The 27,143-nt window shown below is 44.8% G+C and overlaps 1 protein-coding gene across 1 annotated transcript in view; it reads left to right on the top strand.

The window, feature by feature from the left end:
* SCAP (SREBF chaperone) overlaps positions 1-27,143 on the top strand; it is a 70,673-nt gene that overhangs the window by 24,962 nt on the left and 18,568 nt on the right. Inside the window, exons 5-13 of the mRNA XM_081163482.1 lie at positions 563-783; positions 3,045-3,150; positions 3,986-4,158; positions 4,916-5,042; positions 9,586-9,698; positions 11,781-11,875; positions 14,846-14,944; positions 16,553-16,774; positions 24,836-25,251. Coding sequence (XP_081019608.1) covers positions 563-783; positions 3,045-3,150; positions 3,986-4,158; positions 4,916-5,042; positions 9,586-9,698; positions 11,781-11,875; positions 14,846-14,944; positions 16,553-16,774; positions 24,836-25,251 — 1,572 coding nt within the window. The remainder of the gene's footprint in view (positions 1-562; positions 784-3,044; positions 3,151-3,985; positions 4,159-4,915; positions 5,043-9,585; positions 9,699-11,780; positions 11,876-14,845; positions 14,945-16,552; positions 16,775-24,835; positions 25,252-27,143) is intronic.

Below are 27,143 nucleotides of genomic sequence, written 5' to 3'. Positions count from 1 at the left end.
GCGCAGCTATCCCAGAAGCCAGAACAGCAAGAGGGATTGCTGCTTTCGCTGCACAGCGATCCCTCTTGCTGTTCTGGCTTCTGAGATTCAGAATATTTTTTTTCTTGTTTTCCTCCTCCAAAAACTAGGTGCGTCTTGTTGTCTGGTGCGTCTTATAGAGCGAAAAATATGGTACTTAACCCGAGGTACCACTGTAATGCAGAAGTGATGGTGACATGGTAACAGCAGGAGAAGAGGAAAAATGACTTTGGCTAAGGTGTTTTGGAATGACCATAGAAAGGGAATATATCTGAAAGGAAAACCACCAGAGCCCAGACCATAATTTTTAACAGTAGAGCATATGAATATAAAATAACCATAGGCATAAGAGAGCTCACAGGCAATTTGCCACTTCAGAGAACTGATGGATACTTGCAAAAATGAATTTGATATCTGTGGCCACTTTCTGAATCACTGGGATGAATAATCAGTGGAATTGCAGTGTCCCTTTCTGCTTTGACTATTTGCGGATACTCTTGATCTGCTGCAACTCTTGGCTTTTCTCTCCCCCCCCCCCCTTCAGCTCCAGAATCAAAAGCCTGGAAGAAATCTGCCTTCAGGTAACAGATCTCCTTCCCAATTTAAAGAAGCTTCGAGGCTTGCTTCCTGAACATGGCTGCCTGCTGCTGTCCCCAGGAAACTTCTGGCAGAATGACCAGGAACTCTTCAGTGCTGACCCGGATGTTATCAGAACGATCCACCAGCATGAACCAAAGACATTACAGACATCGGCTACCCCCAAAGGTATGAGATCTTGCATGAGAAGAGATTAGTAGGGGAGTTACTTGTGGAACATCCAGTGGGCCCGACTCGTGTCTCCCCTGACAACCAGCTTAGCAATGCTACATGTGGTGGTCCTGTGAAAAGGTGAAGGGTTTTGGGGAAATGATAGAATAATAAATTGAAAAGGATGTTTAAACTGACAATCCCTCAAAAAGCCAAAGCCTTTTCACTCGGAATAATGTGACAACAGGCAGTTGGAACTTAATATGCACAGAAGTGGAATGAAGGATCACCGACGTGAGGGATCCGGGCTGAGAGCTGATAGATTGATGGATACTCTTTGGGGATCGAAACCGGGAAAGGGGGGGCGAGAGTTTTGGAACCCAAAGGGTGTATAATTATATGTTGTTTTTTGTTATTTTGTTTTGTAAATAATATAAAAATTGGGAAATTTGTGGAAGGGAAATTGGGTCGACCTTAGAAAAGTATGTAAAGGATGTGTATTTTGATTTAATTGAGGTTTATAAGTTAAATTTGGTTAATTAAGAAGAATTAAGTAAAATATTAATAAGGTAAAAGTTGGAGATAAGAACTTGCTGAGTGAACTATTGGAGTTGGGATGCAGGAAGGGGAGGTGTGGGGAAGTCAGGGAAAGTGGTTAAGAAATTAGGGATTTGAAATTACATGTGTTTGTTTTTGTGTTTGTCTGTGTTGTGTATTGTCTGTGTTTGTGTAAATTGTGAAAACCCAATAAAATTTTTTATTAAAAAAAAAGGAATGAAGGATCACCAATCAGCTTCTAAAACTGATGGACTATGCTGAAATGGCGAAATTGTTAAATTAAGAGGACATAATGATGAAACGTTTAAGGAGGAACGGAGATCATGGATGGGTTACAAGTCAAACTATCACCCATACATGAAGTCGCAGGCAGGATTCGAAGTATAAACAGTGGATTATTGAAAGAACCAGTGGTTTGGTGTTTAGGCAGCAAAAACATATGTAATACAGTGGAACCTCTACTCACGTACGGAATCCGTTCCAAAGGTCCGTTCATGAGTCAATCCGGGTCACTGGTAGAAGCGCAGTTCTGTGCGTGCGCATATGGCGGCAGCGCCGTTCTGCGCATGTGCAGATGGCAGAAGCTGCTTCTGTGTGTGCGTGAATCACAGCAAACCCGTTATTTACTTCCGGGTTGGCCGCGGTCACGAGTCAAATTGTTCACGAGTAGGGGCGGTGGTAAGTCAAGGTTCTAATGTATAGGACAACGAATAAAAAGGAGTTTAAAAAACCCCAGAAGAGATGGGGTGGGAAGTCAAGAAGAAAATATGTTTTTAAAAAACTGCTTTGAAATATCTTTGGAGAATTAATGGGGGAAAAAACTACGTGGAAAACAACAACAACAACAATGCCATAGTGAAATGGAATTGGTTTGCCCTCACCTTTCTTACATAATGGTATCTAGCTTGTCCTTGATCAGGTGTTGGGAGGCTGGCCTGAATATTGGAGAACAGCTGTTCTGCCATGTCAGAGCCAGGAAGAGAGTTTTGACATCAACTAAAAGGAGAGCATTTTGGGATCTGACCAAAAGCTGATCCACAGTAGCCAACCAGATGCCCATGGAAAGATGATCAGCAGGACATGCGGGCAGCCACCCTCCCCTGTTGCTGTTATTCCCCAGCAGCTGGTATTCAAAGACATGATGCCTCTGACCCTGGAGGTAGCATGATACAAATCTTTTAAGTTGTCTGTCATAAGGAACATGCTACAGTTCCTAGCTTGTTTTAATTGCCCTTTTTGTACTTAAAAAGATACAAATCTTTTAAGTTGTCTGTCATAAGGAACATGCTACAGTTCCTAGCTTGTTTTAATTGCCCTTTTTTGTACTTAAAAAGATACAAATCTTTTAAGTTGTCTGTCGTAAGGAACATGCTACAGTTCCTAGCTTGTTTTAATTGCCCTTTTTTGTACTTAAAAAGATACAAATCTTTTAAGTTGTCTGTCGTAAGGAACATGCCACAGTTCCTAGCTTGTTTTAATTGCCCTTTTTTGTACTTAAAAAGATACAAATCTTTTCACTTGTCTGTCATAAGGAACATGCTACAGTTCCTAGCTTGATTTAATTGCCCTTTTTGATGCCTTTCCCAGCTCTGTTGTATTGTTTCTTTTTGGGGATGTGGCAACCGGAGCAGTGTGTGATAGTCATCATTAAGCTTGGGGAGCCTCATTTGCTTCCCGGTTGTGCGACTTTGAAACCTCATGCGTCCCTCTTCTTTCCTCAGACCTGCTGTTCGGAGTCCCAGGGAAGTACAGCGGGGTGAACCTATATAACCGGAAGCGAGTGGTGACCTACACCATTACCCTGGGTCTTCAGCGCTATGATTCCAGGTATTTTGCGATTTCCTCCAGAAGATGATGAAACAGTCGCCTACAGCTTTGGAAAATGCTTCTCCCTTATTCCATGTGTTTTTCATACTCCAGGACTGTATTTCGTTTTCTCAAGGCTGCCTTTAGCATGTTTTCCTAATAGGGATTGTTAAATCCATGTCGTTTTCTCCCCTGAATGATCGCATGTCAAAATGTCACGTTAACATCTCTTTTGTACGCTCCATACACTGGCAAAGCCTTTATGCAAAACCTTCCTTTGCCTATGGAAATACTGAGGCACAATTGAGAACCAGTGGATTAGAATACAGTGGTGCCTCGCAAGACGAAAAGAATCCGTTCTGTGATTCTCTTCGTCTAGCGGTTTTTTTCGTCTTGCGAAGCAAGCCCATTGAAGGATTAGCAGATTAGCGCTATTAGCAGCTTTTAGAGGCTTTTAGCGGCTTATCTGCTGATCGGATCAGCTGATAAGCGGCTTAGCGGCTTAGAAAAAGGGGGGGAAGGGGGGAAAAAACCAACAGGAACTCGCAAGACATTGTCGTCTTGCGAAGCAAGCCCATAGGAGATTCGTTTTGCGAAGCACCTCCAAAACGGAAAACTCTTTCGTCTAGCGAGTTTTCCATCTTGCGAGGCATTCGTCTTGCGGGGTACCACTGTATTAGCCGTGGTTGTGAAACACCGAGCCTGTTACGGCTGCTACACAGGTTACAAAAATAGGGCAGCTTTGCTATGTGCCCTGTAACTTATGTGAAAGTTGGTTTTTCTCTTTTAAGACAAGGAGCCCTGCATGCATGTGCTTTGTAGGAGCTGTGAGTTGCCCTTGTGCTTTCCACGGCAGGTTCCTTGCCAGCCTCCGCTCCCGCCTCAAGGCGCTGCACCCCAGCCCCAACTGCACCCTGCGGGAAGAGCACATCACCCACGTCCACTTCAAGGAGGAGATCGGCATCGCTGAACTCATTCCCCTGGTGACCACCTACATCATCCTGTTTGCCTACATCTACTTCTCTACCCGTAAGTGCGAAGGGCAGATTAGGGCATTGCGGGGAGGGGGACTCAAGGGACCATGTGTGCTGCCCCCCACCCCTGGTTTGAACGCAGCAATAGAGAGGTGCAGAGCCTTTAGAGTTGTGTCTCTGAGCAGACTGACTTTGCTGGGGGGAAAGGGTAATAAATGCAGCACCCTTTATTTAATATCCAGAGCAGTACAGTGGTACCTCGGGTTACATACGCTTCAGGTTACTTACGCTTCAGGCTACAGACTCCGCTAACCCAGAAATAGTACCTCGGGTTAAGAACTTTGCTTCAGGATGAGAACAGCAATCAGGCTCCGGCGGCAGCGGGAGGCCCCATTAGCTCAAGTGGTGCTTCAGGTTAAGAACAGTTTCAGGTTAAGAACGGACCTCCGGAACAAATTAAGTACGTAACCAGAGGTACCACTGTACTTGGTATTGTGTGTGAGAGACGCTTTCTGGAACCTTAAGAAAAAGAAACACTGTTTTGGGATAGATGGCATTTCTTGTTGTCCCATCCTTCAAGTTGCTACTTTTGCACGCCCTGGTGCGAACCTCATTTTAGAGCGATGGACTGTGTTGTGCGTTGAGAGAGACATGCAGACCCGCTTGCGCATTTGCACATCAATCTGTGGATGGCACCTTTTCTGCCTTTCCCATGGTCTGGTTAGCGAATGCGTGTGTCCTGCCTCCACGGCTTTGTTCCTGTGTCTTACTTTCATCCGATGGTTCTGGAGGCTTTGCTTTCTCTCCCTCAGGGAAGATTGACATGGTGAAATCAAAATGGGGCTTGGCTCTGGCTGCGGTTGTGACGGTCCTGAGTTCTCTGCTCATGTCGGTTGGATTGTGCACACTCTTCGGCCTGACACCTACGCTCAATGGAGGGTAAGCATCTAAATTAATCTGACGGGCAGAAGCTGGTTAATATGGTTGCAAAAGAGCTTCTGCTCTCCTTTAGTTCCTCCCTATAGCTGCTGTATTAATGACCTCCTTTCCAAACAATGTCTCATGCCTGCCTGAGCAAACTGTATTATCCTTCTGCTGAGATGAGCTCCGTTAGGTGGATACCTAAAAATGCACAATATGAGTACAACAAATTCATTTGCAAACACCTTCATCTACACCAAACATGAATCAGAACTGGGATTTTACCTGTGTCTTTCTGGCAGGTGAATTGGCTCAGAGGTGGACACATTATTACAGTGGTGCCTCGCAAGACGAAATTAATTCGTTCCGCAAGTCTCTTCGTCTTGCGGTTTTTTCGTCTTGCGATGCACGGTTTCCCATAGGAATGCATTGAAAATCAATTAATGCGTTCCTAGGGAAACCGCCTTCAGACCAGGTCCGGGGACAGTCTGTCCCCGGACCTCTTCTGAAGGTTGGGGGGGGGGACAAGGGCTTTTCTTCCCACCCCCAGCATTTTAAAAAACCCCGGGACAGCGGAGGACTTCTCCGCTGTCCGGGCAATCTTAAAATGCTGGCGGGCGGCATTTTAAAATCGCCCGGGACAGCGGAGGACTTCTCCGCTGTCCGGGGCGATTTAAAAGCCCCTGGGAAGGCAGGCAGGGGGGACAAAGACTTTCGCCCCCCGCCCGCCTTCAGAAGGTGTTCCCGACCCCCCGCCCGGCTTCGCAGCAGCGCTCCGGAGCCCGGCGGCTGGGGGAGGTGTTCCCGCCCCCCCCCCGCCCGGCTTCGGAGCACCGGGAGAAGCGATCTCCCCGCAGCCGCTTGCTTCAAAAGAGGTGCGGGACCTCTTTTGAAGCAAGCGGCTGCGGAGATAAGCGATCTCCCCGCAGCCGCTTGCTTCAAAAGAGGTCCGGGGGCAGCGGGAAGCGCTTCCCGCTGTCCCCGGACCTCTTTTGAAGCAAGGGGCGGTGGGGAGAAGCGATCTCCCCGCCGCCCCTTGCTTCAAAAGAGAAGACCCGCTGTCCCCGGGGCAAGCTTTGTTTTGCGAAGCAAGCCCATAGGGAAATTCGTCTTGCGAGGCAACTCGAAAACGAAAAAACCTTTCGTTTTGCGAGTTTTTCGTCTCGCGAGGCCTTCGTCTTGCGGGGTACCACTGTACAACAAACACACCCCAATGCCTACCAGATTAATATTAAGAGACAGGTCATAAATTGATAGAAACACCTGTTCTAACCTGACATTTTTGCTAGAAAATGTCCCAATAGAAACCAGTAGCTCCACTGGCTCTCGCCAAAACAACAGTAATCTTTGGAAGCCACAGAATAACCTCTTGTAACAAGGTAGCTCTCCGGTATAAATCCAGATGTTTTAAACCTTGTGTGCTTGACAAAAATTGCATCCTGTATAAATATTTCCCTACAGGCCAGAGCTAGCTTTTATGCAGACACAGGACTACCAGATCTTGTAGATCATGGAACTTTAATATCAAATACAATATATTACCAGGGGTATAATTCCTTCAGCAATTACACCTGCAAACTGTTGAATGTGGATTCTGTACCAAGAAGCCCATTTAATAACTTCTTCAGTCTCCCATGTTTTAGCATTTGAAATGTTCTAGCCTCCATGGAGCAGTTTTGTAGAGCAATTTTCTAGCTCCCGTGGCTGGGGTGATTAGCTTAATCATGCATCACAACGTTAGAAAGCAGCAGAAATCATTGCATCAAGTTTAACAGATTCTGCCCCATGGATTTGCTATTTATCACACAAAGCTAAGAGTTGACCCCCACCCACACGCCCAAGAATTAGGGACCAGTATTTGTCTTGGGGGGCCTTGAGATGCACTCCGTCTTTCCTTTCCCCCTGCCTGCCCTTTGTCAGAGTCTTGCATCATCTTCCCACGCAAACACAGAAGAGCATTACCACATCTCTCCCCGTGACCTTCCCCTTGTAGCACCACAACACCCCTGTCTCTGATAGGAGAGCCAGGCTTTCCTCAACTGGACAGTCACTTTGGATCCATGCCAAGTTGATCTGAGAGCCCAGCTGCCTTGTTTGCTCTTCTCGTTGCTTGTGGGGGAATGGTAAATGCTGGCATCTGAAGTATGTTTTGTCAAATGTGTTCATAGTAAATAGTATTGCCTGCCTTCCTAAAGATATTTATTTTCCAGTAGCTCCTATTTTCCAATAGCCCCCCTAACTGTTTAGAAAACATCTGAAGGCAGCCCTGTTTAGGGAAGCTTTTAATGTTTGATGGACTACTCTATTTTAATATTTTTTTGTTTCACTGCTAGGCCGTATTGCTGCGATAAAAATGAATGTATTGCCTAGAATGTTGTTTTTGTTTCAAACATTGCAAATTGTGGACAAAATGGACTGTTTCAAGAAGTGGCAGAGAGATATTTCTAGATTTGTCTGGCAGGGCAAGAAGCCTAGAATAAAATTTAAAATACTAACAGATGCAAAGGAAAGAGGTGGATTTGTCCTGCCAGACTTGAAACTTTACTATGAATCAGCAGCTTTTTGCTGGTTGAAAGAATGGCTGCTTCTTGAAAACGCAGACATTTTGGATTTAGAAGGTTTAGAATGAGATGGTTGGATGGTGTTCTTGAAGCTACCAGCATGAGTTTGATCAAACTGCGGGAGGCAGTGGAGGACAGAAGTGCCTGGCGTGCTCTGGTCCATGGGGTCACGAAGAGTCGGACACGACTAAACAACAACAACAACGTATTTGGATGGCATGCATATTTGTGGTATGATAAGGTCAAAGCGCATAAAGCATTTAAAAACCATATTGTCAGGAAAGCACTGTTTAATGTCTGGATAAGATATAAGGACTTATTGGAAAATAAAACTCCAAGGTGGAAGCGAAAGCTCAGAAAAAAACTCAATATGGAGGTCAAATGGCCGAAATATTGGGAAATTTTGGAACAAGATGGAGATAGGTTGAAATTGCAGAGTTTTGAAAAACTAAAAAACAAAGTGCGAGACTGGCTTCATTATTATCAGATAATGGAGGCATACAATTTGGACAAGAAAATCGGCTTCCAGGTGGAAAAATCAAAATTAGAAACAGAAATGTTAGAACCCAAAACTAAGATTTTGTCAAAGATGTATAACCTGCTGTTGAAATGGAAAACTCAGGATGAAACGGTGAAATCTGCTATGATTAAATGGGCACAAGATGTTGGACATAACATAATGATGGCTGACTGGGAACAGTTATGGACCACAGGTATGAAGTTTACGGCATGTAATGCCTTAAGAGAGAATATTATGAAAATGATATACAGGTGGTACATGACCCCAGTCAAGCTTGCAAAAATCTACCATTTGCCCGATAATAAATGTTGGAAATGTAAGGAAACTGAAGGTACATTCTTTCACCTATGGTGGAGGTGCCCAAGGATTAAGGCTTTCTGGGAGATGATTTATAATGAATTAAAAAAGGTATTTAAATATACCTTCTTGAAGAAACCAGAGGCCTTTCTTCTGGGTATAGTCGGCCAATCGGTGTTAAAGAAGGACAGAACTTTCTTTATGTATGCTACAACAGCAGCAAGAATACTTATTGCAAAGTATTGGAAGACACAAGATCTACCCACTTTGGAAGAATGGCAGATGAAACTGATGGATTATATGGAATTGGCGGAAATGACTGGCAGAATCTGGGACCAGGGAGAAGAGTCGGTGGAAGAAGATTGGAAGAAATTTAAAGACTATTTACAGAAATATTGTAAAATTAATGAATGTTAGAATGATGTTGGATTGAAGTTAAGGGGTTTCTAGCTGTAATGGTATAAAAGAATATGAAAAAAATTGGATTCTTAACAGGTAAATTTAGGTTACAATATGTCAAGATTAAAGATCAGGATAAAATAAGGAGGGAAAGGAATTGCTGAACTAATAAATTGAACTGGAATACAAAAAGGGGAGGTATGAGGAGGTCCTGGAAACAAGTAAATGAAAGATAAGTGATGAAAAGATCGAATTGTTTTTAACTATTTTTATTTTGTATTTTTTCTTTTCTCTTTTTCATTTTGTAACATTGTAAAAACCTTAATAAATATTTATATAAAAAAAATATTTTAATTTTTTTTGGAAGTCGCCCAGGATGGCTGGGGAAACCCAGCCAGATGGGTGGGGTATAAATAATAAATTATTATTATTATTATTATTATTATTATTATTATTATTATTATTACACAATATTTTAAAGGATTGTTTGATCTCATTTCTATACTGCCTATCTCCCCCACCCCACCCCAGAGCTCAAGGTGATTCCCCCACTTCTCATTTAATCCCCACTACAACCCTGTGAGGTAGGTTAGGCTGAGAGATAATGACCTGCCCAAGGCCACCCAGCAGCTGCATGTGGAGGAGCAGGGAATCGAACCCGGTTCACCAGATTACGAGCCCACCCAGTGAGCTTCAGCCATTCTCTTCTGAGAATGAAACTTGCTCCGGTTACTTAGACCAGACAATTTCACTTTCTATATGTTGCCCTCCGTTTTTCCTCTAGGGAGATTTTCCCATACCTGGTGGTAGTGATTGGCCTAGAGAATGTGCTGGTCCTCACGAAATCTGTCGTTTCCACGCCCGTCGACCTGGAGGTGAAGTTGAGGATTGCTCAAGGTACGTGGAGCGAAGCCGGCAAGTTCTGCCAGACCATTGGCCCATCTCTGGTCTGGTTTTTTTTTTTGGGGGGGGGAGACTTGATATCCCACCTTTCACTCCCCTTAAGGCGTCTCAAAGCAGCTAACCATCTCCTTTCCCTTCCTCCCCCACAACAAACACTCTGTGAGGTGAGTGAGGCTGAGAGACTTCAGAGAAGTGTGACTGGCCCAAGGTCACCCAGCAGCTGCATGTGGAGGAGCGGGGAAGCGAACCCAGTTCACCAGATTACGAGCCCACCGCTCTTGAACCACTACACCATGCTGGCTCCCAATCTGTTCTAATTGGCAGTGGCTTGACAAGGTCTTTCCCACACCTGGCACCTGAGATCAGTGCTTGGTGATCTTCTGCATGCAAAGTAATCACTCTGTTGCTGAGCTGTGATCTTTCCTCTGTGGCAATCCATGCCCCAGCAGTCACTCTGGGTCTTAGATGTGTCGAAGGCACGGGGGAGTATATTGGCGTGGGTCAGAGCAGCCTGGGGGACAGGCCCAATGACAGACTGAAGCCTGTTGCTCAGTTGACACCAGATTAAACACACCGAGATTACTGCATGGCACTCATTAGGAAATACGGGAGGAACCTAGCAATCCTACTTTGCAATCCAGTCTCAATAGGCATAGCTAGGGAACACATCTTAAAAAGCAGAGACATCACCTTGCCAACAAAGGTCTGTATAGTAAAAGCCATGGTTTTCCCAGTAGTGATGCACAGAAGTGAGAGCTGGACCATAAAGAAGGCTGATCGCCAAAGAATGGATGCTTTTGAATTCTGGCGCTGGAGGAGACTCTGGAGAGTCCCATGGACTGCAAGAAGATCAAACCTCTCCATTCTGAAGGAAATCAGCCCTGAGTGCTCACTGGAAGGACAGATCCTGAAGCTGAGGCTCCAGGACTTTGGCCACCTCATGAGAAGAGAAGACTCCCCGGAAAAGACCCTGATGTTGGGAAAGATGGAGGGCCCAAGGAGAAGGGGACGACAGAGGACAAGATGGTTGGACAGTGTTCTCAAAGCTACGGACATGAGTTTGACCAAACTGCGGGAGGCAGTGGAAGACAGAAGTGCCTGGCGTGCTCTGGTCCATGGGGTCACAAAGAGTCGGACACGACTAAACGACTAAAGAACAACCCCATTAGACCCCATTAGAAAGCAAGCAGTTTGATATCTTTGTCGTGTGTGTAGAGGTTGATTTAAGCTTTTTTTAATAACGTGTGTACTAAGAAGAACCCGCTGCATCAGGCCAAGGTAGTAAATTGTCCCTTCACTTTCAGTGAAGGTAGCAATTTGCACAAACCGAGTAAGGAAGTGTTCCTCCTCTCATTGAATTTTTAGCAGCATACTTGACCCAGGAGCACCAAAATGTCTCAAAAGTAGCAAAGCCAGTTGCGTTCTCCAGCCACTTCTCCAGTTTCCCCTTATGTGTCTAGTATGCTGGCTGGCTCCTGGCAACAGGGGCATGAAACTGAAGTGTGAAGTTATCTGTCCCTCCAGAAGAGCACTTTGAACTTTGGGAGTTCAGCAACCCGTTGATTTTTGCTTGTTGTGTTTGACTTTTGTTCTGTTAATAATTTTTGCCTTTTAAAGAAGGGGCGGGGAGTCTCTGTCCTGCGGACCAATACCAGGCCTCCCCATTTGGCTTCTGAGGCAGTTTCCCAAACTATGTTCACCTGTCTCCATGTGTGATGTCTGCTGTGGAGCGCTTGAGAGAGACAGCTGCCTCTCCTGCAAAAAGCAGCTGTTGCGCAGGGGGTTCAGTCCTTCTTGGTGACTGTCTCCCCCCAGATCAGCAGGACCACACGCCTGCCACGCACATGACGTTACATTAGATGATTGGCAAGTGGGTGGTCCCACACAGCTACCAAAGTTGGACCAAATGACCGGGGGGAGATAAAAGACCTGGCCCTCCAGGCCAACAAGGCTCCCCTCTGTCATAAATCAATGCCGCTGCCCTCTTAAAATGTTTTTGTCGCTGCAGGTCAAGCAGGCCCCCAGCCTCCAGTCACCCACCTTAACCTTACGTCTGCATGTGTCCCCTTTCCCTAGGTTTGAGCAATGAGAGTTGGTCAATTATGAAGAACATGGCTACAGAGCTGGGGATCATTCTGATTGGCTACTTCACCTTCGTCCCAGCTATCCAGGTACTTGGTGGGTTCTTGTGGGTCAGAAGCCCTTGGATTCTTGGGGGGGGGGTTGGCTTAGCCTGGCAATTACCCACCACCTGCAGAGCATCCTTGGAAATAATAGTAATAATAATAATAATAATAATAATAATAATAATAATAATAATAATAATAATAACAACAACAACAACAACAATAATAATTTATTTATACCCCGTCCATCTGGCTGGGCTTTCCCAGTCACTCTGGATAGCTTTCAACAAAATATTAAAATACAGTAATGCATCAAACATTAAAATCTTCCCTAAATAGGGCTGCCTTCAGATGTCTTCTAAAAGTCTGGTAGTTGTTCTCTATGACATCTGGTGGGAGGGCGTTCCGCAGGGCGGGTGCTACTACCGAGAAGGGCTTGTGGTCCTGCCCTTCTTCTCAGACCTCCTGTGTTGCCATCCCATGTTAGTCCACAGCGTCTTGTGCCATCTGCCAACCCTCTTCCTGCAGTTCACAGTTGCCAAAATTTTCAGTCAGTTCAATCTACCAGCTCATCATATGTCACCGTGTTTTCATCTGGCAACAGTCAGTTGTGTTTCTGTAGCCCTGAGACACTTCCCTAGTGGGGGTCCCCCTTGAAGACCGCCTTGATGCTACAAGGCTAGATTGGGCTTGGCTGTTGGGGGCGCCTCAGCCATCCATGTTGCCATCTTGCTACCTTCTGGATCAGTGGTTCTCAACCTGTTGTGGGACTACACTCCCATCATCCCTGAGCTCTGGCCTTGCTAGTTAGGGGTGATGGGAGTTGTAGTTCAACAACATTTGGGGACCCACAGGTTGAGAAAGGCTGTTCTAGATGCAGTTCAGATGGGGGGGGGGAGTGTGGCGTTTCATTCATTCATATGCCACTTTCCCTCCCAAAAAATCATGCTCAAAGCAGCTTACAACAAAGAAAACGGGAACGCGTTTCAAAACCAAACAGTGCAAAAGCAATTTCATAGCAACAGACCAAAGTGACACAATAGCAAATGTAGTAACATGCAAAAAACAAAACAAAAACCACGTTTCCGTACTATAAATATAACAAGGTTACATAAACAACAGCCAGCATCCCATAACAAAACATAACAAGGGAGTTCTCCTTGGTCCCAGAAACACCCCCTCCCATAACGTTGCTCACAGTCTCCTGCAGCAGCTTCTTGCAGGGCTTCCAAGGTCAAGGGGTGGGATAGCTTCAAACACCCCTCCCATAATGTAACTCACATTTTACCTTGAAAGCCGCTCAGTGTGTTGAGACTTGCATATGTCTTAGGGAATGCTTTCCGTCACTACCATTGTGAGGCCCGCAATCTGTTGAAGGCAGCTTCATAATAGTCCACTCCCTGAACTGGGTCTGTTCCTGGCGGGACTTCCTCTTGGAAGCCTGCCGTGGCCTGAAAGCGTTGCTTGTCTCTGTTCCCTTCTCCACAGTTCATAGATTAAATATGGTTAAGATCCTTTTGATGGGATAGAAAGTGTATTTTGAGCTGATAGGCAGAACCTTTATGCCTCCTGTGCTGTAGCAGCAGAATGGCGGCAGATTCTGGTGGCTGAAATCCAAACCTTCCAGCCCTGATTTCGTGCATCTTTGCAATAATGGTGCCTAGAACAGGTCTGCTTGTCTGCCCCTTATCTGTGGCCCTGAACGTGAAGGACACATAAGAGATAATGCTCAGCATGCTTGTCACAGAGTCCAAGGAATCCTGGCACTAGGGAGCCAAGCTGACGCAGGCTTCACGCACTTTTGACCCTCGCCCTGTTCACTTGAGGTCTGGTGCTGCACTCTTTGGCTAAGGACATGTACAGTGGTGCCCCGCAAGACGAATGCCTCGCAAGACGGAAAACTCGCTAGACGAAAGAGTTTTCCGTTTTGGAGGTGCTTCGCAAAACGAATCTCCTATGGGCTTGCTTCGCAAGACGAAAATGTCTTGCGAGTTCCTGTGGGTTCCCCCCCCCTTTTTCTAAGCCGCTAAACCGCTTATCAGCTGATCCAATAAGCCGATAAGCTGCTAAAAGCGCTAATAGTGCTAATCCGTCAATGGGCTTGCTTCGCAAGACGAAAAAACCGCTAGACGAAGAGAATCACAGAACGGATTTTTTTCGTCTTGCGAGGCACCACTGTACTTCATTACCCCCTGGGTTTAGCCTACTCAGTCTGGGTGCTCCTCTTGCTCTCCGGAGGTAGAATTGGTCCCTCAAATAGGTGACTCGTTGTGTCGAGAGATGTGGGAACGCACATGTTCACACATACCCTTACCTCCTCCCTGCTCCCTGCACTGGGCAGTACAGATGCTGAAACAGATCCTAAATATACCTTCCCAAAAAATACATTTTTGCTGGGGTTGATGGGGGAAGAAATTGTGAAAGTGGACCAAAGACTATTTTTGTATGCCACAGTTGCGGCAAGAACTTTATTAGCCCCAAAGTGGAAATTACAGGAAATACCAACGATTGCGGAGTGGCAGACGAAAATGATGGGCTATGTAGAACTGGCAAAACTGACTTGCAGAATCAGGAACCAGGAGGAGTCAAAATTCCAGAGTGACTGGAGTAAATTTATCGATTACGTTAATAATCATTGCGAAAGTTTGAAGACACTACTAGCAGGACTGAAATGATTCCTACGACGTGGACTTTATAGTTATAAATGCAAGATACAGATTTGTAATAGAAAGCTTGCGCTCGGCAGAGTGCGGAAAGATTGGATTGGTGATGTAAAGTGAAATTATTGTTTGATGAGAAAATGAATAAAAATTATATTTATAAAGAAGATCCTGGAACTGCTGCTCCTGTTGCTGAGTGAGAACTGCTGAGGCATGTCTGGCATAACCAACTCCCAGCTTCACACTGTTTCTTGCTGCACAAAGATCTGCATTTGCTGCCTGCTCTGGGGTGACTCTCCCTGCTGGGAGCTTAGTACAGCAGCTAACAAACACCCCCCTCTCTCGTGCCTTGCAGGAATTCTGCCTTTTTGCTGTGGTTGGCTTGGTGTCCGACTTCTTCCTCCAGATGCTCTTCTTCACCACCGTCCTGTCCATTGACATCCGCCGCATGGAGGTAAAAGAAGGCAGTAATAATAATTATTATTTATCACTTGTACCCTGCCCATCTGAGAGGGTTGCCCCAGCCGCTCTGGGTGGCTTCCAACAAAATATTAAACACACACACAATACATCAGACATTAAAAGCCTTCTGATACTGGGCTGCCTTCAGATGTCTAACGGAAGGTCGTCTAACATAATTGTTTATTACCGTATTTTTTGCTCTATAACATGCACCAGACCATTACACGCACCTAGTTTTTAGAGGAGAAAAACAAAAAAAAAATTCTAAACGAAATAGTGGATATATGATTTTTGTGGTTCATGCTGTGGCCACAGACATGTGATCTGACAGTGAGTTTGGAGTAGCCCAATGCAAAAATCCTGAGGATCCATGTGGATCCATGCTTTGTAACCACGCAGGAGGGAAGGAAGGGGAACCATGGATCCTCTGCTCACGACTGCAGCAGATCCCCACCACCACCCGCAGGCATTCGCTCCATAACACGCACAGACATTTCCCCTTACTTTCTAGGAGGAAAAGAGTGAGTGTTATGGTGCAAAAAATACGGTACTTGCAGTGGTTCCGAGAGGGGGCCGTGGGATTCTCTAGAGGGGGTGCTGGAAGTATAAATGACTATCCGACCATCACTGAATCAGGTTTATCAATACCGTCAAATGAATTGAACTAGGTAATTATAATTGGATTTTGGATAAATGTGCAAATAATTGCCACTGTTTTGAATTTTGTTGTGTTGTTATCTTCCTTGGTTGGTTGTGCAAAATGTTCTGAAATGCTTTTTACAGGGAAGGGGAGGGGGCACAGGGGATGAGTTTACGGAATCAAAAGGGGGGTGCGCTAACCCTTCTGTGCTTGGCTGGGTGTCTTATGAGCTGAGAGAAGCAGGGATTACAAGATCAGGCACTTCTGAATACAGAGGTTCAAGTCAGCTGTACGTGGATGACTTAAACTGGCACCTGTCATTGGAGGCAATTCGCTGAACACAGATTCGGGGCACAGATTTGGGATTCTGTGTGCCACAGTGTGAGACGCCGATGGCCAGCTTCTCTGGCAACCCTGTGTTTCAGGCCACGTACCTACGGGGCCGCCTCCCCTGGTATGCCCCGCAGAGGACCTTAAGGTCCACAAATAACAACACTTTGGAGGTCCCGAGCCTCAAGGAGGTTAGATTGGTTTCAACTAGGGCCAGGGCCTTTTCAGCACTGGCCCCGACATGGTGGAACACTCTGTCCCAAGAGACTAGGGCCCTGCGGGACTTGACATCTTTCTGCAGGGCCTGCAAGACAGAGCTGTTCTGCCTGGCCTTTGGTTTGGACTCGGTCTGACCCTTATGTTTCCCTCCCCTTATGGTCTTGATTTATCAGCTACTTTAAAATGAGGCTGCATTTTAAATTGCATTTTAACCTGTATTTTAAATTGGTCCCTCCTCCCTTTTTCCCCTATTATGTTTTTACTGTGATTTTATTGGTGTTAGCCGCTCTGAGCCCGGCTCTGGCCGGGGAGGGTGGGGTATAAATAATATTTATTATTATTATTATCATTATGGTTAAGTTTGCTGCTGTCTTTCTGTTTCTGACCCCACCACTTTCCCTCTCTTGGCAGCTTGCAGATCTGAACAGGCGCCTCCCGGCCGAAGCTTGCATGCCCTCCTCCACCAAGCCGGCGAGCCGCTCCCAGCGGTATGAGCGGCAGCCCGCCATGCGGCCTGCCACCCCGCACACCATCACCCTGCAGCCCTCCTCCTTCAGGAACCTGCGCCTGCCCAAGCGCCTGCGGGTGATCTACTTCTTCGCCAGGACCCGGCTGGCACAGAGACTCATTATGGTAGGCCCTCCGCCGGAGCAGCTGTGCGGGCCGTGCTGCAGGATGTGGGATGCTTCCAGTGGGAGGAACAGGCAGGGCTGTTGTCAGCTGGGGAGTGGAGCAGAAAAGGCCTGCTGGGCTGAGGGCAGGGCTGGGAGGCGGAGCGCAAAGAGGCAGCAAGAGCCAAGGCTGTAGCTGGCTAGCATGGCTGGCTCCTACCCATCATCTGCCTGGGTTGGTGTCTTTGGGTGCTGGAACAGTGGCATGAGCCAGAGGGTGGAGAGATGACAGGAGGCCTCGTCCCCCCCCCCCCCGTCTCTGAAATCATGGTGACCTCACTGCTGCTTCTTTTAACCTCCTTCCGTCCGGCCTGTAAGACAGAGCTGTTCCGCCTGGCCTTTAATTTGAATTCAGCCTGATCTTTTATTTCCCTTCTCTTCCCTCCATCTCCACTTTTTATGAAGATTACCCACTCTGGGATCTCACAGCTAATTCTCCCCTGGTCTCCTCGCTGGCCCAAGTAGGACCAATTCAGCTAGCTAGCCCTGGGGATTATCTAATTGATTTTTGAATTTTATTGTTATTCATGTTTTTATGCTGTATTTTATGCTGCTTTTATAATTAAGTGTTTTAAAGTGTTTTAAATTTGTTGTTAGCCGCCCTGAGCCTGGTTTTTGAACCGGGAAGGGCAGGGTATAAATAAATTATTATTATTATTATTATTATTATTATTATTATTATTAGGGCTAAAATTTACAGAAATTGTAAATCCATTTATGCCTTAAAAGTGGCATATGAATGTTATATATTAGCAGTACTTGAGGTAGCCTAGTCAGCTGGGAGGATGGATGTTGGTGCACTTGCCCAGGCCATGCCTAAGGACTGGGGTTTTGGAGGGGCAGATAATCTATCAGTAGTATTTTTATGCCACTTAATATGCAAGATCCCTAAGTGGTTTATGTAAAACACAGTAAGCTTTTTTAAAATAAAGTATATTAATGTTTAAAACCAAAAATACAAAGAACGACATCAGAAAATGCAGAGAAGCCATCAACAAAACATTCAGTTAAATATCAATAAATACTCAGCATGGCAGTGTGATAAATCTTGTGGGATAGATGAGTTCTTAGGCAGTGTTTAGAGTTGGCCGCTGTTTCTGGCTCATGAACAGCACACAGAAGGGTGTTTGACCATTGGTCATGTCAACTGGGTCCAAAAGTAGCTGGAGTGTCGGACTTCCGGAGGCGGCGCGCTCAGCAATGGCGGTCCTCTTCAGTTGCTGAAGAGGGGCTCCGCGGAAAAGGGTCGTGCGCTGCGGCACAGCGACGACCCATGAAGAAAAACCACTGGTAGAGTGAGCCAGTGGCCGTGGGATTCGGCGGGCACCAGGAGCGACCTCCGAAACGCAGAAGGGACCCCGTAAGGGGTTTCGGAACGTGGAGGGGGTAGCGGTGCTGTGGATCCATCGCTCTTTCCGCGGAAGTGAAGCCGCGCGGCTGCTGCTGATCAGCGCTGACCTTTCTTCCTTCAACAATCGAACTGAAACAACTTACTCGTGAGTAGGAAATTTGAAGCTTTGTACGAACTAAATTTGGAGAAATTTGGCTGAAAGCGGGAGACGCTAAAAAGGAAGTCAGTCTCCCGGCTCTGTTTAAAGTATTGAGCAAAGCCCCTTTAAAGCTGAAGCGCTGAAAGGAATCTTAAAAGAGTTGGAATCTATCTGCAAATTCGACCTTGATTAATTAAAAGTTAAAGAAAGGACATAACAGTTTTATAAGTGACAAATTTATGTTCTTCTCTCTTTTACCTTGTGGATTACAAATTTTTGAAACCCCGTTCTCGGTCTGACTGGATACAAGTAACATCGGTCTGCAGTAACTGCAGACAAAGTTAGAAGTAACATTGGGCTACTTTGTAACCGGGAAAAGGAACTGTTGCAAGCACCTTGGTAAAGAACTTTTATTCTCTGCAGTTTAAACTTAAGGAGAGGGGTTCCCCCCCTTGTTTTGGATAATATTTTTCTTTTGTGTGTAAAGGGAACTTTTGGTGGAAATTTCCTATCCTTCTCCCTAATTTTCAGGGAGCTCCCCCTGCTGGATTGTGGATTTAATAGTATCTGAGAACTGCTACTAGTCTTGGAATTTTCCTGCCTGGATGTTTATTTTTTCTGGAATTAATTTTCCCATGGGATTTACAATTTGACCTTGATACTGGGACAGCTGTGGAATGAGTGGCACAGCAAAAACAAGGGCTGCAGAAAGAAAAAAAGCAAAACAAACTGAACTTTTGCAATTAACTCTGCCTGTGCAGCCACGCAGATCATCTGTCCCAATTGTGACAGGCCTGCAGGAAGGACAAGCTATACAGCCTACTCTTGGAGAGATGGCTGCTGGAGGGATAGACTCTGTATCTAAAGAAATATTGGAGCAGTTGGCAGCACTGAACAAGAAAGCGGATGAACAAGCACTTAGGTTTGATGAACAAGCTGCTAAACTTGACCAGGTAACAGCCTCAATTAACAAATTGACAGACCAAGTTTCTAAAAACTCTCAGGCCATAGATAATATTGAAAAGACTGCAACAGAAAATCGGAAACTGGCACAGGAAGCAAATACAAAAGCAGACGAAAATAAAAAGAGGATAGAGGAATTAAGAGGCGAAGTCAGACCACTGAGTAGACAGGTGACTGAACAACAAGTGTACCTGTCCCTTGCAGAGCTGAAAAATAGGGAAAATAACCTCAGAATTAGAAACATTCCAGAATCAGAAAAGGAGGATTTGATTGGATTTTTGACAATAGAATTATCCAAATTCTGGGGTGTGGCAGAGGAAAAAGACTTTAAAATTGTCACCGCTTTCAGACTAGGAAGAGTGGCTAAGAAGGATAAACCAAGAGATTGCCTGATCATTTTCAGATCTAGGCAAGAAAAAGAAACCATACTCGGCTTGCATTTTAAAAATCCATTGGTGATCCAGGGAAAAAAGGCAGAAATTTTTAGAGATATACCAAAACAACTTCTGGACTTAAGAGCCACATATAAAGACCTAGCAAGCTTACTGAGAAACAACACAATCCCATACAGGTGGGAATTCCCTCAAGGATTATCTTTTACCTTGAAAGGGGTGAGGGTAAGAATCAGAACAGCAGAGGAGCAAGAAAAGTTCCTAAACGACCACGGGGAAGACCTTCGGAAAGGAATAGCAGGTGCTTGGCCACCTCCTCCGCCTGGATTGAATCCGGTTCCACCTCCAGACAAAAACGAAAAAGGAGACACCCCAGCAGGTAAATAATTAGTCCAAGATGTCTCTACAGCTTCTCAGCTGGAACATTAATGGCGCAAATTCTCCCGAAAGAAGGAAAAAGATTTTTCATATCTTGAGAAAAGAACAATTAGACATTATTTGCCTTCAAGAAACGCATGTGACTAGGCTCCATAGGAGAGTATTAATTAACAAGAGACTAGGCCAAGAATTTATCTCATCAGATAAGGTAAAAAAAAGAGGAGTAGTGATTTATGTAAAGGAGGCCCTAGCACCAAAATTGATCTTTAAAGATGAACAAGGAAGAATTTTGGCAATTGAAATTCAAGCACAAGGAGAGAAATTTTTGATTGTAGGAATTTATGCACCAAACGATGGGAAATCGGAATTTTATAAGAAGCTACATGAGACAATGTTGGACTATATTGATTATACTAACATCATCCTGATGGGTGATATGAATGGAGTTGTCTCCACACATATGGATAAGTCTCAAAATCAGAACTTGACCAAAGATGGCAGACTCCCAAAGACCTTTTTTGAACTTACAGACAATATGGACTTGATTGACATCTGGAGAACAAAGAACCCTCTAGGTAAAGAGGGAACTTTTTTCTCTGAGGCCCATCTTTCGTGGACAAGAATCGACCAGATTTGGACATCTAGAGGACTGGCACCTAAGACAAAAAAAGTCGAGATCTGCCCTAAAACTTGCTCCGACCACAACGCCTTGAAAATAGATTTAAGACTGGCACCAGCTGGATCCTTCAGATGGAGAATGAATGACTATTTGTTTAGAGATCAGGAGATTGTGAAGAAGGCCCAAAAAACGCTGAAAGATTACTTCGAAATAAATTTGAATACTTTGGTGGAAAAGAAAACAATCTGGGACGCAAGTAAAGCTGTGATGAGAGGATTTCTGATACAGCAGAACTCTATCAAGAAAAAACTCTGGAATGGTAAAAAGGATAAGATCTTGGAGAAGATAAGAGATGGCGAGAAAAAGTTGAGACTAAACCCAAAATCAAAAGAAGTTTTAAGAGAAATAAAATTCCATCAAGTACAATATGCAAAATTGATAAATCAAGAAGTTGAATGGAAAATTAAACAAATGAAACAAAGATCATTCGAATCGGCAAATAAATGTGGGAAGCTGCTGGCATGGCAGCTGAAAAAGAGACAAAAGTTGAACTTTGTTACCAATCTAGAGGTTGAGGGAGAATGTATTCAGAAACCAGAAGATATTAGAAAGTGCTTCCAGAGATATTTTAGAAAATTGTTTACTCAAGGACCCCAAGTGGAGACTGAGATAGATAATTTTCTAGGAAGTTATGGCCTCCAAAAATTAACACAAGACAAGCAAACAGCCCTGAATTACAAAATAACACAACAGGAGATTGAAAGTGCCATTCAGAACATGCAATTAGGCAAATCTCCAGGTCCAGATGGGCTTACCTCCAAATACTACAAGACATTGAAGGAATATTTGGTTCAGCCATTAATGGAGGTATGTAACCAAATTATGGAAGGAAAGGGGGCACCCGAATCGTGGAAAGAGGCATTCATCACCTTGATTCCTAAATTGGAATCTGAAAAGACTCAACTCAGGAATTATCGCCCTATCTCACTCCTAAATGTGGATTACAAAATTTTTACTAACATTTTGGCAAACAGATTGAAAAAAGTCTTGAATGAAGTAATTCATAAAGACCAAGCAGGCTTTCTCCCTGGCAGGCATATGTCTGACAACACTAGGAATATCATTGATGTTTTGGAGTTATTACAGACAAATCTGAACACGAAGGCAGCTTTGATATTTATAGATGCCGAGAAAGCCTTTGATAACATATCTTGGAAATTTATGAAGAAAAATTTGGAAGGGATGGGAGTGGGAAGGGCGTTTCAAAATGGTATTGAAGCAATCTATTCAGAGCAAAAAGCTAAATTGATAGTAAACAATGTGGTGACTGAGGAATTTAAAATTGAAAAAGGGACACGACAGGGGTGCCCCTTATCACCCTTGTTATTTATTTCTGTCCTGGAGGTGTTGCTGAATATGATTAGGAAGGACCAGCGGGTGGAAGGAATACAGGTCGGGGAAAAACAATACAAATTGAAGGCCTTTGCAGATGACCTGGTTTTGACATTACAGGAGCCAGAAGCTAGTACAAAAAGAGCCTTAGAACTAATTTCTGAATTTGGTCGGGTGGCGGGATTTAAGCTGAACAAACAAAAAACCAAGGTTTTGGCTAAAAACCTGACACCTTCAGAAATAGATGGGTTTCAGAAGGAAACAGAATTAAATGTTGTTTCAAAAGTGAAATACCTGGGGGTTAACCTGACTGGGAGAAATTTGAATTTGTTTAAAGATAATTATGAAAAACGTTGGTCGGAAATCAAAAAGGATTTAGAAACATGGTCGAGACTGAGACTTACCTTGTCGGGCAGAATAGCTGCAGTCAAAATGAATGTATTGCCAAGAATGTTGTTTCTGTTTCAAACCCTTCAGATCGTGGACAGAGTGGAATGTTTTGGAAAGTGGCAGAGGGACATTGCGAAGTTTGTCTGGCAGGGCAAAAAGCCCCGAATAAAATTTAAAATATTAACAGATGCAAAGGAAAGAGGGGGGTTTGCCCTGCCGGACCTAAGACTGTACTATGAAGCTGCATCCCTCTGCTGGTTGAAAGATTGGTTTTTGTTAGAAAACACTGATGTCCTAGATCTGGAAGGGCATAGCAATGCTTTTGGATGGCATGCATATCTCTGGTACGACAAGGCAAAGTCTCATAAACTGTTTAAAAACCATATTGTCAGGAAAGCTCTACTTATTGTCTGGACTAAATACAAAGACTTATTCGAAAGTAAGACTCCGAGGTGGTTATCACCGGTAGAGGCTAAGGCCGTAAAATTTCGTAATATGGAGACTGGCTGGTTGAAATATTGTGAGATAATTGAAAGAGATGGTGACACTTGGAGGTTGCAGAGTTTTGAAAAACTGAAAGGAAAGGTGCGAGATTGGTTTCATTATGCCCAAATTTTAGAGACTTTTAAAAAAGACAAAAAAATTGGTTTCCAGGTGGAAAAATCAAAATTAGAGACAGAATTACTTGAACCTAAGACGAAAGTGCTTTCAAGAATGTATAATTTGCTGCTTAAGTGGAACACCCAAGATGAGATAGTTAAATCAGCTATGATAAAATGGGCACAAGACATCGGGTACAACATTATGTCTGAAGACTGGGAAAGGTTATGGACCACCGGTATGAAATTTACGGCATGTACTGCCTTAAAGGAAAACATCATGAAAATGGTATACAGGTGGTACATGACCCCAGTCAAACTTGCAAAGATATATCATTTGTCTGACAATAAATGTTGGAAATGTAAGGAAGCTGAGGGAACCTTTTTTCACCTCTGGTGGGCATGCCCGAGGGTGAAGGCCTTCTGGGAAATGATCTATAACGAGTTGAAAAAGGTGTTTAAATACACCTTTCACAAGAAACCAGAGGCCTTCCTCCTGGGCATTGTGGGCCAGAGAGTGTTAAAAAAAGATAGAACGTTCTTTCTATATGCAACCACAGCAGCAAGAATTCTTATAGCTAAACACTGGAAAGCACAGGAGTTACCCACGCTGGAAGAATGGCATTTGCAGCTGATGGACTATATGGAATTAGCTGAAATGACAGCCAGAATCCGAGACCTGGGAGAAGACGCCGTGGAAGAGGACTGGAAAAAATTTAAGGACTATTTACAAAAATATTATAAGCTATATGAATGCTGAGAATTTGCTAAATGTTCTGGAAAAACATGCTTCAGTATTGAATTTGGTAAATGTTGAAAATTAAGTTAAGATTTCGAAATGTATAAATTGTGGACTATATAACTAAATGAAAACACAAAAACATATGAAATAAGGTATTAATTTGCTGTTTATTTTTATTGTAAAGAAAACAGGGGATGGGGGACGTGAGGAAGTCTGATCGATCATGAAAATGGATGTGAAAAATGTGAATCTTTTCTTTTTCTTCTTTTATAACTTCTTTTCTTTTCTGTAAAACTGCTTTTGATGTGCTATGGATGATATATCTTTCTTTTACCCTGGAAAAAAGCAATAAAACTTTATTAAAAAAAAAAAAAAACAAAAGTAGCTGGAGTGTCTTGGGTTCCCCATCTGTATGGAGAACTACACCTCTTCAGTTTCCCTTACGCTGCTTCTGGCTCTTCCATCAACAGACAGTCAGAGCTGTTGGACAGTGGAATTTGCTGCCAAGGAGTGTGGTGGAGTCTCCTTCTTTGGAGGTCTTTAAGCAGAGGCTTGACAACCATATGTCAGGAGTGCTCTGATGGTGTTTCCTGCTTGGCAGGGGGTTGGACTCGATGGCCCTTTTGGTCTCTTCCAACTCTATGATTCTATGATTCTATTCTATGACGGGTGCAGGGAAGTGAAACAAATTGGGGAGTGGCCTCAATCCAGAAGAGGGTTGTGGATTTCTGAGGTCCACAAAGGCTCCTTTGCTTAGAACACATGGATTTTTGGTTCTGGGAGACTTTTGTGTCAGGGAAAGCAGGGTTCTGTGAGAGCCAGTGTGGTGTAGTGCTTAAGAGTAGTGGACTTGTAATCTGGTGAACCGGGTTCGCTTCCCCGCTCCTCCACATGCAGCTGCTGGGTGACCTTGGGCTAGTCACACTTCTTTGAAGTCTCTCAGCCCCACTCACCTCACAGAGTGGGGGAGGAAGGGAAAGGAGAATGTTAGCCGCTTTGAGACTCCTTTGGGTAGTGATAAAGTGGGATATCAAATCCAAACTCTTCTTCTTCTGCAGACGGGGACCATGGTGTGGATTGGCATCTTGTTTTACACTGACCCGGCCGGCCTCCGCCCTTACCTGGCTTCTCAAGTCACGGAGCAGAGCCCTCTGGGTGAGGCAGGGCTGCCCGCCATGCCGGTTCCTGGAGAGGTCCTTCCCACCGGCGACGCCAAGCTGTCCCTCTCTGTCTTCGCTTCGGACCCCGTCCAGCAGCTGTCCGAGAACCAGACGCTGGATTCGCTGAGCAGGCAAGAATCGAGCCACCGTGCCAAGGCTGAAGAGCAGGAGAGCCGGGGGAGCAGCGGGCAGCCGGATCTGGGCCCCAAGGCGGAAGTGACATGGGGAGTGGAAGATGAGGAGATCTGGAGGAAGCTCTCCTTCCGGCACTGGCCTTCTCTGTTCAGCTACTACAACATTACGCTGGCCAAACGGTGAGTGGCCAGAAGACAGCCCTGATGTTTCTGCCAGGGCAGAAAGCTCACAAAGTCTCTCTGCTGCATCTGTGGACTACGTTGGTTAAGCACAGGGAGGGAATGTCAGTGGCCAGAGTCTTCCCTGTATGTCAGGAGGCTTGTGTACTTGGATATTGGCCTCCAAAGTTGGTGTGGCGTCTTCTGGCCCCTTGAGCTCTGGGTGTACGGCTGGCTTCTTCCTGTTAAAACTGTGGCATTCCCAAAGCAAAGGAAGGATTGGACTCTGATTAATAGATTGACCAGCAAGACTCTGGGAGAGGTGCCAATAATAATTCCTGTCCACCCCTCGGCCCAGGTCGTTTTATTCACAAGATAACTTTTTACACAGTGTTCGTAAGAACCAATCAGATTTCCTCTGAGCATTTCAAAAAACCCCACCTGGGGACAAAGCTAGATCAGAAGAAATTCTTTTAACTACTAAGAAACTATTTCCTACTTGAGCATGCATAGTAGTCCAGAGTAAATAAAATAGGAAGCAATGCTTTTAGGAAAACCCGGAAGTCATAAACAGCAGTAAATAGTATTTACCATCTCCCTGTGAACTCTCTTCCTCGCCCTTAGATCTATCTAAAGATCAAAGTAACCTACTATCTTAATGTACTGAGGATGCCTGATGAAGCAACTGGCCTGTGTTTCAGAATGCTTGTGCCTGTCAGGCAGAGAAATAGGACAGAGATGCAGAGGCATGGATTGATCAGAAATCATATCAAAATGGCTCAAACCCAGTCAATGCAATGCTTTCATCGCAGACACAAATGGCTTGCTCCATATTTTTTATAATTCCTCATAGCAATCCCACCTGATCACTACAAAAACTGGAACTCATTCCAACAGGAGGCAGTGATGGCCACCAGCTTGGCTTTGAAAGAGGATCGGACAAATTTATGGAGGAAGAGGGGGCTGTTGACGGCTACTAGCCGTGATGGAGCCTACGGTCTGCCTCCGCAGTTAGAGGCAGCAATGATTCCGAATGCCAAGACTCTTGTGCTCAAATCCTGTTTGTGGGTGTTCCACAGCCATCTGGTTGGCTGCTGTGAGAACAAGATGCAGAACTAGATTGGCCATTGTCCGGACCCAGCAGGATCCTCTTATGTTCTTTGCTCTTGTATCCTCTGATAACACGGGGTGTGCTCTTCTTTCCCCTCCAGCCATGCTCTTTGGAATTACTTCATTTCTTTTGTTTACTTGCGCACTGCTTCCTCGTCCGTGTTCTCAAAGTAGCAGTAGTATTTTATGGAAAAAAACAGAACTCAACAACAAGGGGTGGAGGTAAAAGCATTGACACCTGGGAGAGAATTAGCAAAGATTCAGAAAGAACAGCAGGTGCAGTGGAACCTCAGTTGTTGAACATTTCAGAAGCCAAACGCCAAAAACCCGGAAGTGAATGCTTCGGTTTTCAAACGCGACTCAGAAGTCAAATGGTTTCTGAAGCATGTTTCTCATTTTTCCCCATTTACTTTGCCAACAGGCCTTTGATCCTTGGTTTTGAAACATTTTGGAAGTCAAACAGTTTTCCGGAATGGATTACGTTCGAAAACTGAGGTTCCACTGCAGTGAAAAACGATCCTGTTAAGGCTCATGTGCTCCAGGATAGGGCAGCCTGTGCCTGCCACCTTCTGAAGGAAGAGAGGGAAATGGGCAGGCAAAGCTCGCTGGGCCAGGAACTCTTACTAATGGAGGCACCCTCAGTGCCATATCCCAGTTTTGTTTTTGATAATCTACCAAAAAAAATGTAGCTAGAAGCTGCCTTCTGGCTTATTCACACAGTACTGGACATTGCATCGAGCTAAGAAACGCAGGCAGCGAAAAAGCCATGAACTGAGTGAACGGTGTCCCCTGAGAAGGCCTTT

This window comes from Podarcis bocagei (assembly GCF_964188305.1).
Source record: "Podarcis bocagei genome assembly, chromosome: 12".
Lineage (NCBI taxonomy): Eukaryota > Metazoa > Chordata > Lepidosauria > Squamata > Lacertidae > Podarcis > Podarcis bocagei.
The sequence above is the reverse complement of the archived record's forward strand: the minus strand, read 5'-3'. Positions and strand labels throughout refer to the sequence as shown.